The 14,724-nt window shown below is 37.9% G+C and overlaps 1 protein-coding gene across 2 annotated transcripts in view; it reads left to right on the top strand.

The window, feature by feature from the left end:
- Positions 1–490: 490 nt before the first annotated feature.
- ADGRL4 (adhesion G protein-coupled receptor L4) overlaps positions 491–14,724 on the top strand; it is a 108,002-nt gene continuing 93,768 nt past the window's right edge. Inside the window, exons 1-2 of one of the 2 annotated variants that reach the window (XM_082686668.1) lie at positions 491–695; positions 2,123–2,272. In XM_082686668.1, the coding sequence (XP_082542794.1) occupies positions 674–695; positions 2,123–2,272 (172 nt within the window). In that variant the 5' untranslated portion in view covers positions 491–673. The remainder of the gene's footprint in view (positions 696–2,122; positions 2,273–14,724) is intronic. The other variant, XM_082686667.1, reaches the window with a different exon arrangement.

Below are 14,724 nucleotides of genomic sequence, written 5' to 3'. Positions count from 1 at the left end.
GTACTTTCAAAACTTGGGCTTTTTGGTTTGCTCGTTTTTCACTCAGTCATTTGAAGCACGATGTGAACCTGTAGACAAGATAGAGTGTACCCTTATTCTGCGCTCTGAAACCCTGAGTCCCCACAAGGTGCAGGCCCCCGTACTGCCAAAGGCCATCGCAATGTTTGCAGGTGGGGCTCAGCCTACCTGTGGGCCCTTGGTTCTTTTTGGAAAGGTATTAGTAAATAAAAGAATTCCGTCCCCTGTAATTTAGGCTCTAGGAAGTACCCCTAAGCCTTCGCAATTCTGGATACTCTCTCCAGTGGGACAGTCCGTGGGTCTCTGCCTTGTTTTGGCTACGCAGCCCAAAGTTTGAGGGCAGAGCTGCTGCCTGGGGGCAAAGTGAGACCTCAGAGGGTCAGCCGGAGAGCTGGGGTGGTCCAGAGGCAGGGGGTGAGGTCAAGGCGGCTTGGAGGAACCGGCCAGGGGTTGGAGGTGGGGAGGCGGACGTGACAGGCACAGTGAGGTCCTGACCCGCACGCTGACACAAAAGAGGCCGGAAAGTGTCCGGAGGAAGCGGCGCGTCACGGGGGCCGGAGCCGGGACCCTGGCGCGGCCGCCCAGCTGCGTCCCCGGTACTCGGCCCGCACTGCCAGCCGCACTCCCGCCACCGCCTGCTCCGCGGCCGCCGCCAATGAGACTCCTCCCGCTCCTAGGTGAGTGCTCGGCCCGGGCCGGGGTGCGGAGGGCAGCGGGCCCGCAGGGAGTGGGGCTGCTCCGAGGTGCAACTCGCGCGCCCAGTGCCTGGGGCCGGGTTTCTGAGCATTGACGCGGGACTTCTCAGGATGTTTTTCTCCTTGGCCTTTCAACTCTGGAATCCGATATTCACGGCCCAGGGACTAAGTCACCTTTTTATTCCTGGATACAAAACCCCCCAAATCCCCACAGGCTCAGACTGTGACCTTTCTTTTTTCTCTTTTTTCTTTCTTTCTTTTTTTTTTTTTTTTTTTTTTTCCTGATCTCCCCCCAAGAAATTCGGGAAAGCCAAACCAATCACACCTGGGGGAGGTTTCCTGGCATTTTTGAGGGGACTGCCAGCCCAGACTTTGGGTTCGTTTAAAATACCATTTGGAGGCTGCTGTGCAGAAAGATAAATCACCTCTCTGAAACTGAATTAATTCGGTTGGGATGGTTTACAGGGGACTATGCGAAGCTGGGATTTAGAATGGAAAGTTTAACAATCTCTGGTTACCCGATAAGGACAGTGTATCTCAGATGAGTGTTTTTGCGAACACTTAACTTGCATGATTCCTGGCTGTCCATCCTCAGGCAGGCGTGTCTTGAGAAGACAGGAGCCAACGATATAAAAAAAAAAAAAGGATCGGCGCAGGCTTTTCCTTATCTTTTCCTAACAGCCCCCGGAATACCATTTTCAACTTTGTTTTCAGTAACTCTGAAATAAAGTCTTGTTCTCTTTTGCGTCTCATTTTGTTGGGTGCGTTTGTATGGTGTTGGTTTCCGAAAGATCCATCTTTGACCAATATCCTGAGTTTATCTTAAATTCCCCTAATGGAAAAAAAAAAAAAAAGTATAAACTTTATGATGGGCAAGGGAGAATTTAAAAAGAACATTGGAATACAGAAAAAACAATAAGTACATTTGTCCTACTGGATGTTATGATCTGTTGCTCTTCATCTTAAAATTACACAGATGTGAATTTGCAAAGACCCAAACAATCAATTCATCTTGATTTCTTTACAGAATCATTCCCAGAGGAGGGAAATTGCTTTACAATCATACAGTTTCCTTTCAAAAGAGCTCACCTCGGAAGTGAAGATACCAGTGATCTAGGAACAGTGTTTTCTTTATAGAGCTGCGCTGTTTACTACATTATAGCTTTGTTGAGATTTACTTGATAAACAGAGATTGAAGAAAGTGCTAATCTTTTTGCCTACTTGCTCTTGTGCTGTTGTTTAGGTAAATACTCCCTTGGGAAATTCTTATAATCCATTTATCTAGATGGAAAGAAAGAAGGGTTTTTGTGTTTATTGTAGTCTAACTCAACAATGTGAAGGGGGGACTTTTCTTTTTCATTTTTTCTTTCTTTCTTTTTTTTAAAAACATATTTCTGTGTTTTCCTTAGTGGGTTTTTCCACTTTGCTGAATTCTTCCTACGCTCAAAATTGCACCAAGACACCTTGCCTTCCAAATGCAAAATGTGAAATACGTAATGGAGTTGAAGCCTGTTACTGTAACATGGGATTTTCGGGAAACGGTGTCACAATTTGTGAAGGTAAACAATCTTTATTGTTTTCCTCTTTTGGATTTTTTTGAAGGATGAAATTCCAATGTGATTGGTTCTTCCTTGTCCAGAAATTAAGTGTTTTACATTCAACTGTTTGATTTCATGCTATTGATTAAAAAAAAAAAAAAACTTAATTAACTCAATAATAAGTTTGAACTTCCCACTTGAAAATTTATACTTGATTATTGATTTTTGAGGAGTCTGTGTATATCTTATTTTTGTGTAACCCTTAAAGATTATCCTTGAAGTTAAGCTAGAAAACTAAGTTGCAGAGTGCAGAGTCAATGTTTTTGTGGGCAGGAGAACAGAAAGGTCATGAAGTCCCGGCTATACTGTTAAGTGTTGCCTTCAGGTACCTTTCTTAGTACCTGACTTCCTAAATTTGAGGACAATATTAAGAGATTCAAGGGTTTTGCCTGTATACCCTGCATGATAACCCAAAGAGAGAGAGAGAGAAAGGGAATTTTGAAAATATATTCTTTCCTGAAAAAGTAGATCACATTTGTAGAACTTGAGGCTACAATCCAGAGCAAGAACAGTGGAAAAGGTCCTGGCAGGGTTCAGTTCGGCCCACTGATTTAATAAACAGAACCCTATCTAATAATCCCATTTCAGTGGTTTCTTATCTGTGGTTTCTACCAACACTCTTCCTCTTCCCTCAAGCTTCACTTTGCCCTTATTCTCTCTTTTGTTTTTAGTAGAATTTAGTTTTAACCGAGTCAATGGAAAAACATTCTGTGTAGCAGAGAGAGAAAGAGAGGAGGAAAAACAGAAAGAAAGAGAAAAAACAGTTCCAAGTCATATAAATTAGTTTAAAATATAATTAAATGGCAAGTTCAAATTAGAACTGTGTGATTTTATACTCCTAAATGTATTTAAGATAACACGGACTTTTTCTAATTAGGACAGAATATTGTACATTGTTAATATTGCATGTGTTTGCTTATAGCATAAACAAGTTGTATCTCGTGATTCAATTTGATAGGCTCTTAAAAAAGATTAAATATGCAGTACATAGTAAGACCAGACCTCATCATAATTAGTTTAATGTTTAAAAAATGTAGAGCACAGCTACAGTTGCTTAATGGTGCATTAGATCAGGCGTTTCTGCTTGTACACACAGCCGGGATTTGTAATATACTATTCTACAAGCGCTACAAAATTCTTTCTATAAATAATCTTAGATTTTTATTGTGTATTTAATTGAATGGCATTATGGGAAGTTGATAGTCAAGTGACCTTCAAAATATTGCATCAAACATATTAGTGTGCTTTTCTGCTAATCATTACAAATTGTATCATAACACTTCGAAATGGTGTTGCCTTTTAGTTATTTAGATACTTTTCAACTGTCATGATTACCATCATTAACATTCATAATTTTTCACAATTTGGACCTTCAGCAGCTAACCAGATTATAATCATCTTTTTAATGATTTTTTTTTTTAAACGCATCTCCCATTATCCAGTACACTTGTTTTTTTTCCCTGTTGCCTAAGTCAATAGTTAGCTGAAGGGCAGAAAATACTTTCTGTTGGAAAAAAAAACCAACAACTTCAAGATCTTTTGGGCTGTGATTTCTTCTCACACAGAACACAATTTGTAATGGCCTTTTTTTTTTTTTCAAGTTCTTTTTAACCTAAACCTCTTACTTTAAACATATTATAAATTCACTTGTTTCAATATTCACTATATGAGGTATATAATGTTCCCTTAAAACTGTTCAAACAATGGTTTCCACCTTTTTTTCATCTTTTATTAATTCACTGATAGACTTTTAACATTTTTCTCTGTAAGTATATTTAATATGCTTTTTAGAATTAAAACATGTATTCTCAGCTGCTGACGACTCTGGGTTATATATTGGGTTTGAAGAGTCTTGGCTTTCTTAATCTCTAAAGAGATTTCCCACATTTCCTACCTTTCTCTAAAATTGGTATTAGATCAATAATAACCAACCAGAGTTCTGTTACAGAGGGTGCACACTTCTTGAGGAATAAAAGTTGGTTTCTTTTTGATCTCATTACTGTCATCTTCCCCATTTCCATCAAATTTGGTTCTCCCCAGAGACCTGTCAAATAAACACTATGGTCATAACCAGACCTCACTAAATGTACTCTGTTCCAAGAACTAGTTTTGAACAAGTCATTTAGAATTTGGATAACCTGAGCCCATAGAAACAAGTTTTAATAGTAGTGATTTTATTTCACTTAATTATCTATTTATTAAACAACTATTTATTATTTTCATCATCATCATCACATCAGGATAGCTAATATTTACTGTGCCTTGAGTCTGAGATATTAATTAACACAACTCCTTCACCTATTATTATTATTCTCACTTTATTTATAAAGAAATAGGGTCTTAGAAAGGCCAAGTGAATCACAAATGATGCAACAAATAAGTGGTAGAGCTAAGATTTGAGCCAAAATCTGTTTTCAGGGACTGTACTCTTACTCGTTGTGCTTGAACTAAGGTCTCTGCCTAGCAGATACTGCTATGCCCTTGGATTAGGTAATAAACAAGAAATCAGCCTTGCTTTCAGGATATCTAGGCACAGTTACAGAACTTTACTAACAGCTTGATGCAGTGCCATAAAATGTATAAATACAGGTAAATTTGAGATGTTTAACCAACTGCTGGGAACCTTTCCAACTGGAGGTGATATTTAGGCTGAGAGTTGAAGAATAAATAGGATTGGTTAAGACTGACAAAGTGACAAAGTCAGGCAAAATGAATCACCTGTAACAAAGGTCTAGAAGTTGAACATGGGTGGCATGTCTGAAGGAGCCCCAAGTATTTCATGCTGGATATGTATCAGAGGGTATATCAGCTGAGGGGTCCGAGGAAATTGAGTTAGGATGTCAGGATATGGATGGTATTCTCGTAACAAAGGAGAGCTGTTGGCAAGTATTATGTAGCTGAGTTACATGACAAACTATGTATCTTAGAAAGAGGACACCATTAGGTAGAATAGGAATAAACTAACAAGGGTCAACCTAACCTATTAAAAACAATGGTACTTTGTATAACTCATTATAGTTTATGTCATTTCTACCCAAGATAGCTTAATTTACTTAATAAGCTTTTGAAATAAAAAGTATGGATGCTGTCCTTTTTTTTTTTAATTAATTAATTTATTTGACAGACAGAGATCACAAGCAGGCAGAGAGGGAGGGGGAAGCAGGCTCCCTGCGGAGCAGAGAGCCCATCACAAGGCTCCATCCCAGGACCCTGAGATCATGACCTGAGCCAAAGCAGAGGCTTTAACTCATTGAGCCACCCAGGTGTCCCCGGATGTGTTTATTTACAAACACCATTTTGACTGGTTATAACTAATTCTGTTGAACTCCACGTTATAGCTTGTTGCATGTGAGAGAAGTAGGACAATGAAAGCTTAAGTGAGTTCCCCAGTGTCCCAAGACTAAGGTGACAAAGCTAGGACTCAAACCCTAGGGTTCTCAACCTTCTCTAGAATACCAAAAATGTCATTATATTACTAACCATCTGGCATAATTAGTGTACTACAGGTTTTAAAACCAAATTGGTAAAACAATATCATTTTAACAAGAAGGTATTCATTATTTTCAACAACTTTACTAAGGTATTGACAGCAATTTATTTATATACTCACCTCTACGCTGACAATGTGGATATTTTAAGACAAGACAGAGAAGTGTTTGTGTAGACATTTGGGGGTACAGTTAAAAGCTTCTGAAATTGTTGATGAGATTTTCCTAAAATTTGGGTCATTTTAGTCTTTTAAACATATATTAATGTGGCTATCCCTTAGGCTTCTAATAAGGTTGGTTACTTTCTGGGGCACAGTTATAAATCTAGATAGCAAGACATCCCATCACCCCTGGGTAATTAGGAAAGTTTTAAAAAGGGGAGGGAGGTTAGAAGAGTTGAAAGAATCCTTCTGTACGTTTGAAACATAATATTGCTTGAGTTAAAACTGAACTAGGAGAGGGGAGAAGCAAGATAAGGGGAAGGATCCAGGACATTGTGGGTGTGGAAGAGATAGACTATCATACAAGCTCATTAAGTGGTACTGTGTTTTGGGAAGTTTCATGAAGTCAGCATGGGCAGGAGAAAAAAAGTTGCCCCAGGTGAGGCTAGGAAAGGTCAGGAAGGCAGTAATTGACAGCTTGCATGCATGTATAAAAATCTTTCATAGTTTGGGACATGCCTAATATGAACAACATCACAAGCACTTTATAAGAAATAATGAAGTCTCAGTGCCTGCAACTCAGGGAGACATACTCTACACTTAAAAAAAAAACAAAAATGGCTTTTCATCATTCTGAAATAACCATATGTATGCCTGTAAAATTGGACTGGAAGGATATCATAATGAACTAGAGAACATTGTGACACTGGTAAATGCAGAGAGAACAATGTCACAATAGCTATCTAAGAGTTACAAAGAAGAAATTGTCTGTGGGTTCAGAATATGGGAGAAATGCTAATTAAAATAATCCACTAGCATGGAAAGCTAGCATGACTCTGCCCAGGCTACAAGATAAGCACTGATGACATGTGATTTTTTTTTTTTCCATAACAGTTTGTTTTTAGTAATAGAGAGGATGTTCATCAAGATGGGCACACCAAAAGTCATCAGGACAGACGCAAAGCATACAAAATGTGTGTGTGTGTGTACATGTGTATCATCAGTTAACACAGATATACTATTTAAACTACAAGAAATAACTGCAGTTTTAAATATTTAACAAAATAACAGTGTGGTAATTTCCATAATAAAGATAGGATCAGCAAAATTTAAATGGTATAAGTCCTTTTTTCCTTCTCCTTTTAAAAATAAAATAATAGCTTAAGGGAGTTTTATTTTTCTCTTCCTATATGTTGAAGGAATTTATCATCTTATGGAATGGATATTTTTTAGAAAATTTCACCTAATTATTATGGTAGAGGTTTTGTTTTGTTTTGTTTTGTTTTGTTTTTCTCTATTGTTTAGCTCCTCTTGTCAACAAACGAAAGAGGTCATACTTCTAGTATGAGGAAAAGGATTTCTGGAATTGGCAAAGATACTTTATTTATTTGGAGGAAGTTCATGGAAATCGTGCATCCGGGAATGTAAGCCTTGGGTTAATTCAGACTATTTCTTTGGTTACATTTTCCATTCAGTACAAGAAATCCCAAGGAAATATGTATCTCACTTTAAACAAATCTGGCACATGACTATCTAGAAAAACATCAGAGTTCATACTTTTTCAAGTTTGTATCAGTATTTATTTACCTAAGATTATTTGGAGGACGTAGAAGTGCATTTGTTTTACAAGAAAAAATCTGCTTCCTCAAGAATTTTTATTAACGTATCACATATGAAGGAAGATGAAACTGTAATGTTGTCTACCTTTCTTCCATCGAGCACCTGCCGTTGCTCAAATATTATTTAAATATCGCTTAAAAATCAGGAGCCACTTCCTTCTGAGGATTGCAGTAAGAAAGAGGGAGGGAAGGAAATGAAAGAAGGCACAAATAAAACAAAGTGCTGGTCCCATTTGCTACCTGGGTCATGTGAGTTTTGCTAATCAGCTGCAAGGGTTTTGCTTTTGTTTCGTTTTGTTTTGTTTTAAGGTTTTATTTATTCAGGGACACTTGGGTGGCTCAGTCGGTTGACTGGGTGGCTCCAGTCCCACCACAGACGCCTTGCTTAGCAGGGAGCCTGTTTCTCCCTCTGCCTGCCTCTCCTCCCCCTGCTTATGCTCTCTCTCACTCCCTGTCAAATAGATGAATAAAGCATTTTTAAAAAAATTTATTTATTCACATAGAGAAAGAGAAAGAGAGAGAGAAAGCATGCGTGCAAGCAGGGGTAGAGGAAGAGAGAGAATCTCAAGAAGACTCCCTGCTCAGTGTGCAGAGCCACATGCTAGGGGCTTGATGTCACAATCCTGAGGTGAGGACCAGAGCCCAAACCGAGAGTGTGATGTTCAACCTGCTGAGCCACCCAGCCACGGAGCACCCTGATCAGCTGCAGGGTTTTATATGTAAAGACTTACTGATCTGACTTGATGATGTCATTTCTGCAGACTGTTTCAGAAATCGTTTTGTTTTTTTTTTTTAAATCCTCCAATTTCATGTTTCTCACACAGGATAGTTATAAGAATTAATGAGATAAAGAAAGTAAGAAATAGCTTGAGATCTTAAAAGAGGCTTTAATAGGAACATATGATTTTGGGTTTTCCCAAGTCATCTATGATGGAATATCATGAAAAGTTTTTTTTCAAATAAGATCTCATTTATTCATTTTTTTTCTTTAAAGATTTTATTTATTTACCTGACAGGCAGAGATCACAAGTAGGCAGAGAGGCAGGCAGAGAGGGTGGGGCTGGAAGCAGGCTCCCCGCTGAGCAGAAAGCCTGATGTGGAGCTCGATCTCAGGACCCTGAGATCTTGACCTGAGCCAAGGCAGTGGTGTTAACCCACTGAGCCACCTAGGTGCTCCAAGCCTCATCTATTGTTATTCATTTTTTAAATCAGTAATATCTAGGTTAATTGGATATTTAATTGGATAATTGGATATTTAGAAACAGAGAAGTAATATCAGCATAGATAATTAAAAATAAACACATCGCTTCTGAGTTCGAATTTCAATAATCAAAAAGCGTTGCTCAAAATTCTGTGTTAAGTTAATTCTAAATAAGACTTACCATCTGTTTTGACATTATTAGAGTGCTGTTATTTTTTTTTTCTAAGTGAAGACTACCATTTTTGATTTTGACTTCAGGCTAAAACATCAGTTCATAAAGTGTATATATGTCTGTGTATGTGTGTGTGTGTGTATACGTTTGTTGTGTGTGTATATATATATATATGCCATGTATATAGCATATAATGTGTGCTGACAATAAGGCATCAATAAAAATTGGATATTGTTTTTCTAGAGCTAGTTTCCATTTGTATGCAAAGTGAACATGGCAACTGTACCATCTTAAACTTTCTCTTCAGCCATTTCTTTAGGAGCTGCTAGGAAATTAAAATTAAATGGAAATTGTGCTCTAAATGTGGAATTTTTCATACATTTTAATCCCCTGTTGCTTTTCAAGAAAAATACTGGTAGAAATAAGAACAAAAGATAGTAGAGATAGCACCTTCAATACCATAAATTCAGTTACTGAGTCCCAATTTTTCTACTGTGTTTATTCTAGCTCTGATCCTTCATCAATATTTTAAGATTGCAAACTTTATGTTGCAAAATTGAGGATATTTCCTTTGTTCTGGGATAGCCCCAGTTTGATAGGACATCAGCATACTTTATACTCCTGCTTATTTCAGAAACAAATTATCTAGTCTCCTGATTATCCACCTTGCCATTATTTCTCTTCTTCCTTGTTTAGTCTTCTTTCATACTTAAATAAATAACTTTCATCTTTACAGTTTATTCACAAAACAGAATAATAATATCAATGTTGTCTTTAGTGCCTCTGTGAGCTACACACTATTCTAAGCACTTTACATGAATTTATAAATTTAATCCTCATAACAACTCTCTGAAATAAGAGCTAATATTATCCTCAATTTATAGATTAAATAATTTTCCAGTGAAAACACATTCAAATTATTGTTTTATATAATTCCCAAACAACTCTGTGAAGTAAGTCTGCAAATAAGGAAATTGAGCCTAACTGAGACAAAAATGAATGATTTTGGTTGTAGCCCCCCCCCCCACCTCGAAACTACTTTTTTTCCCCACTACCTTATCAAAGCAATTGATTAAAAAGAAAAATCTATGAAGTACGTATGTTTAAAATAACTTAAATGCAGGGAAGTTAAAACAATTTTTTAAAAAAAGGTTTTATTTATTTATGTGAAAGAGAGAACATGAGAGGGGAGAAGGTCTGAGGGAGAAGCAGACTCCCTACTGAGCAGGGAGCCTGATGTGGGACTTGATCCTGGGACCCTGGGATCATGACCTGAGCTGAAGGCAGTCACTTAACCCACTGAGCCACCCAGGTGCCTGTTAAAATAATTTCCAAGTTTCCCTATCTTAATGAAACTCATCAGATATAACAGATACAACAGTTGAAACTCATCAGATAGAATAGATATAATAATTGAACTCTGTTCATCCACCTCCATAAAGCCCAGCATACTGACAGTCAAAGGGAGTTGGGCATGAGAACTCTGTAAATTAAGAGTGAATGTCTCAAAGCCGAAGCCAGTGCTATAAAACTAGGCAGTCCAGTGTTCACAAGAAGGCTGTCTGTGAGAAAAGGGTGCTTTTCCTTGTGGTGATATCCTATTTTCTTCCCAGAAAGGGAGAGGCAATCTACGTGACTGGTGACTGATTTAGACATTATTTCCCAAAGGTTGTGCTGATTGGGCTCTTTATTCCCCATTGGTGTTTGATCCCAAATAAAGCCAAGAAAAATACTCCAGAGGAAACTGGCATCTGCCTGGAAGGAATGGGTGAGAGTAAAAACTGATGTCAGCTTTCTGCCTACTCCTCATCTATGCTACCTGAAAGAACGCTTGGCAATTGTTCTCTTCCCTCCTTGCCCCTCCCCATACAGGGAATTCTGAGCTCTCCTGCACTAAAGAGGGAGTAATGGCTGGCAGGCAGAACCTCAGCCAAGCTACCTGTAATAATCAACATTGTTCTCTAATTAAAAACATAAGGGTCATGCAAGGATAAGCAGTCATTGGAGAAAAGCCAATAATACAAACACAAAGATGAATAAATAGAACAATTGGCCTGGAAAAATGATACTTTTAGGAAGAAAAAACAAAGAGGTTGAAGGGAAAAGTCTGGTTTATATCTTCAAAGCGATTCTGGAAAAGTTTGCATTCAAACAAAACTGCTAAAATAGGCTTCTATGTACAAAAGAATTATCATACCACAAAACGCTTTCTTCTTCGATGTATTTTAAAACCTCTTTGCTGCTCAATTTCTCATATACCCGTTTCCTCCTCTTGTTCCTCATTTTATAGCAAAAGGCACCAAGACAATAAGCTGGTAAGGTTGTCAGTAATACAAACCAATGTTACAAATCACTAAAATCTCCGTTCCTGGGTTTCCTCTCCCACCACATAGAACAGGGAAGCTTCAAATATCAAAATTATTAACAAATCAGGACTCCTTGGTCAAGATATTCTCCTTCGTCAAGATATTCTGAGCTGATGGGCTCAGCATTCTCACCCTTTTTATAACACAATTTCACCCTTTTGTCATCTTTTCCTTTATCTGTGCCAAGAACTCTCCCAAATTCTTTCCATGCTTTATCTCAAAAGTGAAACAAGGTAACTAATGAGTTTTCCAATCCTAATTGTATGATTTATCTGTGGTTTTCACATCATAATGTCATTAATACAGAGCCCATAACAGTCTCCCCGTGTTGTCTGTTTTCCCAAGTGATTTCCTGAATTCACTGGCTAATACTTTTGATGGTTCCTGCCAGGCACACCAAATGTATTTTTCTCCTCCAATAAAATAAAGTTATCATTTGATCAATATTATTCCCAAATTGAGTGGATAATGTATAGTTGAAGGGCTGAAAAATAATATCCAATGAATTGCAGGACTAAAAAGCTCAGATAAAAAATATAAGAACAGGTCCAGACACAGAGAACCTGATAGCCATTTAATATAAGTCTTACTGAAGAAAGAATCAGACAAGATTTAGCAGAGGAAATAATAAAAGATCTGACAGTTTCCCAGAACTTAAGAAAGACATGAATCTTCAATTAAAAGAGCCCTCTAATTCCCTCTAATTCCCTCCTATCTTCTATATATTTGTGCCTTCACTTCCCAGTTTATGCTCCAGGAACACCCACTGATTGATTCCCTTCTATAAGAGAGGAGTATAGTTTACCTCAGAACCTGTCACTTTGATTTATACATTCAAGTTGTTTATTACCTTTATGCCCTTAAATAATAATGGAATATTCTGACGGAGTTACTATCAGTCTGCTCTGTTCCTGAAGCCTAGGGTGAAAACCTACTCAAATCACAGGGTCAGAATGAGAGAAAGGACTTTTGGGTAGCTGTTGCCATCAGGAGAGTGAATGACTACGGGAAACATTGTTGTCAGTCCTTTGAGACTCATTTCTCTTTTTATTTTTTTAAAAAATTTTATTTATTTATTTGACAGAGAAAGAGCCTAAGTAGGCAGAGAGAGAGAGAGAGAGAGAGAGAGAGAGAGAGAGAGAAGCAGGTTCCCCACTGAGGAGAGATCCTGATGCGGGGTTCAGTCCCAGAACCCTGAGATCATGACCTGAGCCAAAGGCAGCAGCTTAACCCACTGAGCCACCCAGGCACCCTGAGACTCATTTCTACATTCATCTACTTTCATTTAACCTCTGCTTCCTTTAATTCCTTTTCTGAGACTGAGGAAGGGAGGGGGAGTATATTTTAGAAATCCCGTGATATTAATCATCATCTTAAAAATAATCTCCACAGGCGCCTAGATGGCTCAGTGGGTTAAAGCCTCTGTTTTTAGCTCAGGTCATGGTCCCGGGGTCCTGGGATCGAGCCCCACATCAGGCTCTCTGCTCAGCAGGGAGCCTGCTTCCCCACCCCCGCTGCCTGCCTCTCTGCCTACTTGTGACCTCTGTCAAATAAATAAATAAAATCTAAAATAATAATAATAATTTTCAAACCATAATATTATTTTTCCAGTTCCCTTTATTAGATCCATCCCTTATATCTTTATATTCCAGGAGTTAAGACCCAGCCCTATAAATTGGAGCCTTCCTAGTATGCCATGCCCTAGTAACTAGAGCCTCTGATATAAATTCTAATATTGTTGTGCCAAGGTCTCCAAACTTGTATAAATATCCTAGTCCTGTCAGCTGGGATTCTCACAATGAGTCACAAAGTGCATCTGAGACTGTTTCTCTGTGAAATGAGATCCTCAGTGAACTCCCCTGTGTTTCAGGGCTGAGAAGTAAGCCATTAAATATAACCAGCAAGATCACTACTGTATCAGAGTCATTTGAACCATTAAAAACAAACAAGGAGGCTCTAAAATCTTGATTTTTACATTAGCTTTCCTATTGGAGAGGTTTAGTTACCGTTAGATGCTGTTGAGTGTCACCCCTTTGAATAAGATGGTGTACACATCCATTTTATGGGGAAGAGGGTTGTAACCCATGTGCTTTTATGATCACCATTTAACTAACATCTAGAACAAAATGCTACAAATGAAACTTGTCCTTGTGCTGCAATTCCATCCAATGGATGACTGCATATTTATGAATATGTGATGAGTCAGGGATGGTGAGAATAGAAGTGGCGAAGAGGGCCAGTCTTGTCTGTTGGAAACCTGGAGCCAAATATCTTCCTTCTAAGGGTTACCTGTATTTACAGGCATCAAAATGGCTTTGGGTCTGGCTCAGTAAATGGGACAGGATAATCAATAATGCATGCACTCAGGGGAGAAGTTGGACACTTTCCATCTTGGAAATATAAGCTGGGACTCATTGTGTATGAAAGACACAGTCTGTGTTGCTCACTTTGCAGGGTTTTCTCATCTCTATTAAGAATAACTGCTTATTTTTTCATGTTCTCTTTATAATTTCTTTTTATTTTTGTGTTAATATATAATGTTGGGGTAAGTTTGAATGGCATCAACCTGCTTTTCATTAGTCCCTGGGGGAATCCCAATAGTGTTGGCTGCTTGGAGATAGTGACTAGTCCTTATTTTGATTATATCCTTGGAAATTACCAAAATTCCTTGGATCCAATCTATAAAATATTATGGATTGTTTTTCAGTGGCTATTCTGATAGGTTGGTGTGCTATTTTTATTGTTCCTTGCCTGTGCTAAATGTATTAAAACATCACAGATGATATTTCTACTTACCCAAACCAGCACTCAGTTTCAGCTGAATTTTAGACATTGTAACAGGCCATTATAGCAAAATTACCTTAGATGTGATGCCATCACAAATATTTTGCTTTAAATGATGAGACTCCATTATAGCCAGATGGAAAATTTTCATGGATGATCAGTGAGCATCATAAGCTTCTTATACTTTTTCCATGCTATCTTTGTTTTCTTACTTCATGTTGAGTGATCATCTATCACTCAAAGACTGAATATCATTAACTTATTACTGCTCTTTTAAGTATTTTCATGAATTAGGAAGTAGCATGTGTTGAGGCAGGGTCAGTTGCAATATTGGCACTAATCTTTTGTGATGGTCCCTCAGTTTTAGGCACCCCTGGTCTACATCTTTAGAGTCCAAGGAGTTATGTTGACTATGGTATTTCCTCTTGAATCTTGGGTATCAAAAATGCTTTTTCACAAAAATTTTAGGAAGTGTGAAATTATTGGCACTTAAACAATGATGTATTTACTTTTAATCATATTAGTACTTTGATCATTTTCTTTAATTGCAAAGAGTTATTATAATCTATGTGTTATTAAAAACACTTATCTCAAATTTATTAGTCCTTCTAATGAAGTGACC

The sequence above is a fragment of the Mustela nivalis genome, assembly GCF_964662115.1.
Source record: "Mustela nivalis genome assembly, chromosome: 10".
NCBI lineage: Eukaryota > Metazoa > Chordata > Mammalia > Carnivora > Mustelidae > Mustela > Mustela nivalis.
Note: the sequence above shows the minus strand (reverse complement) of the source record. Positions and strands in the feature narration are given on the sequence as shown.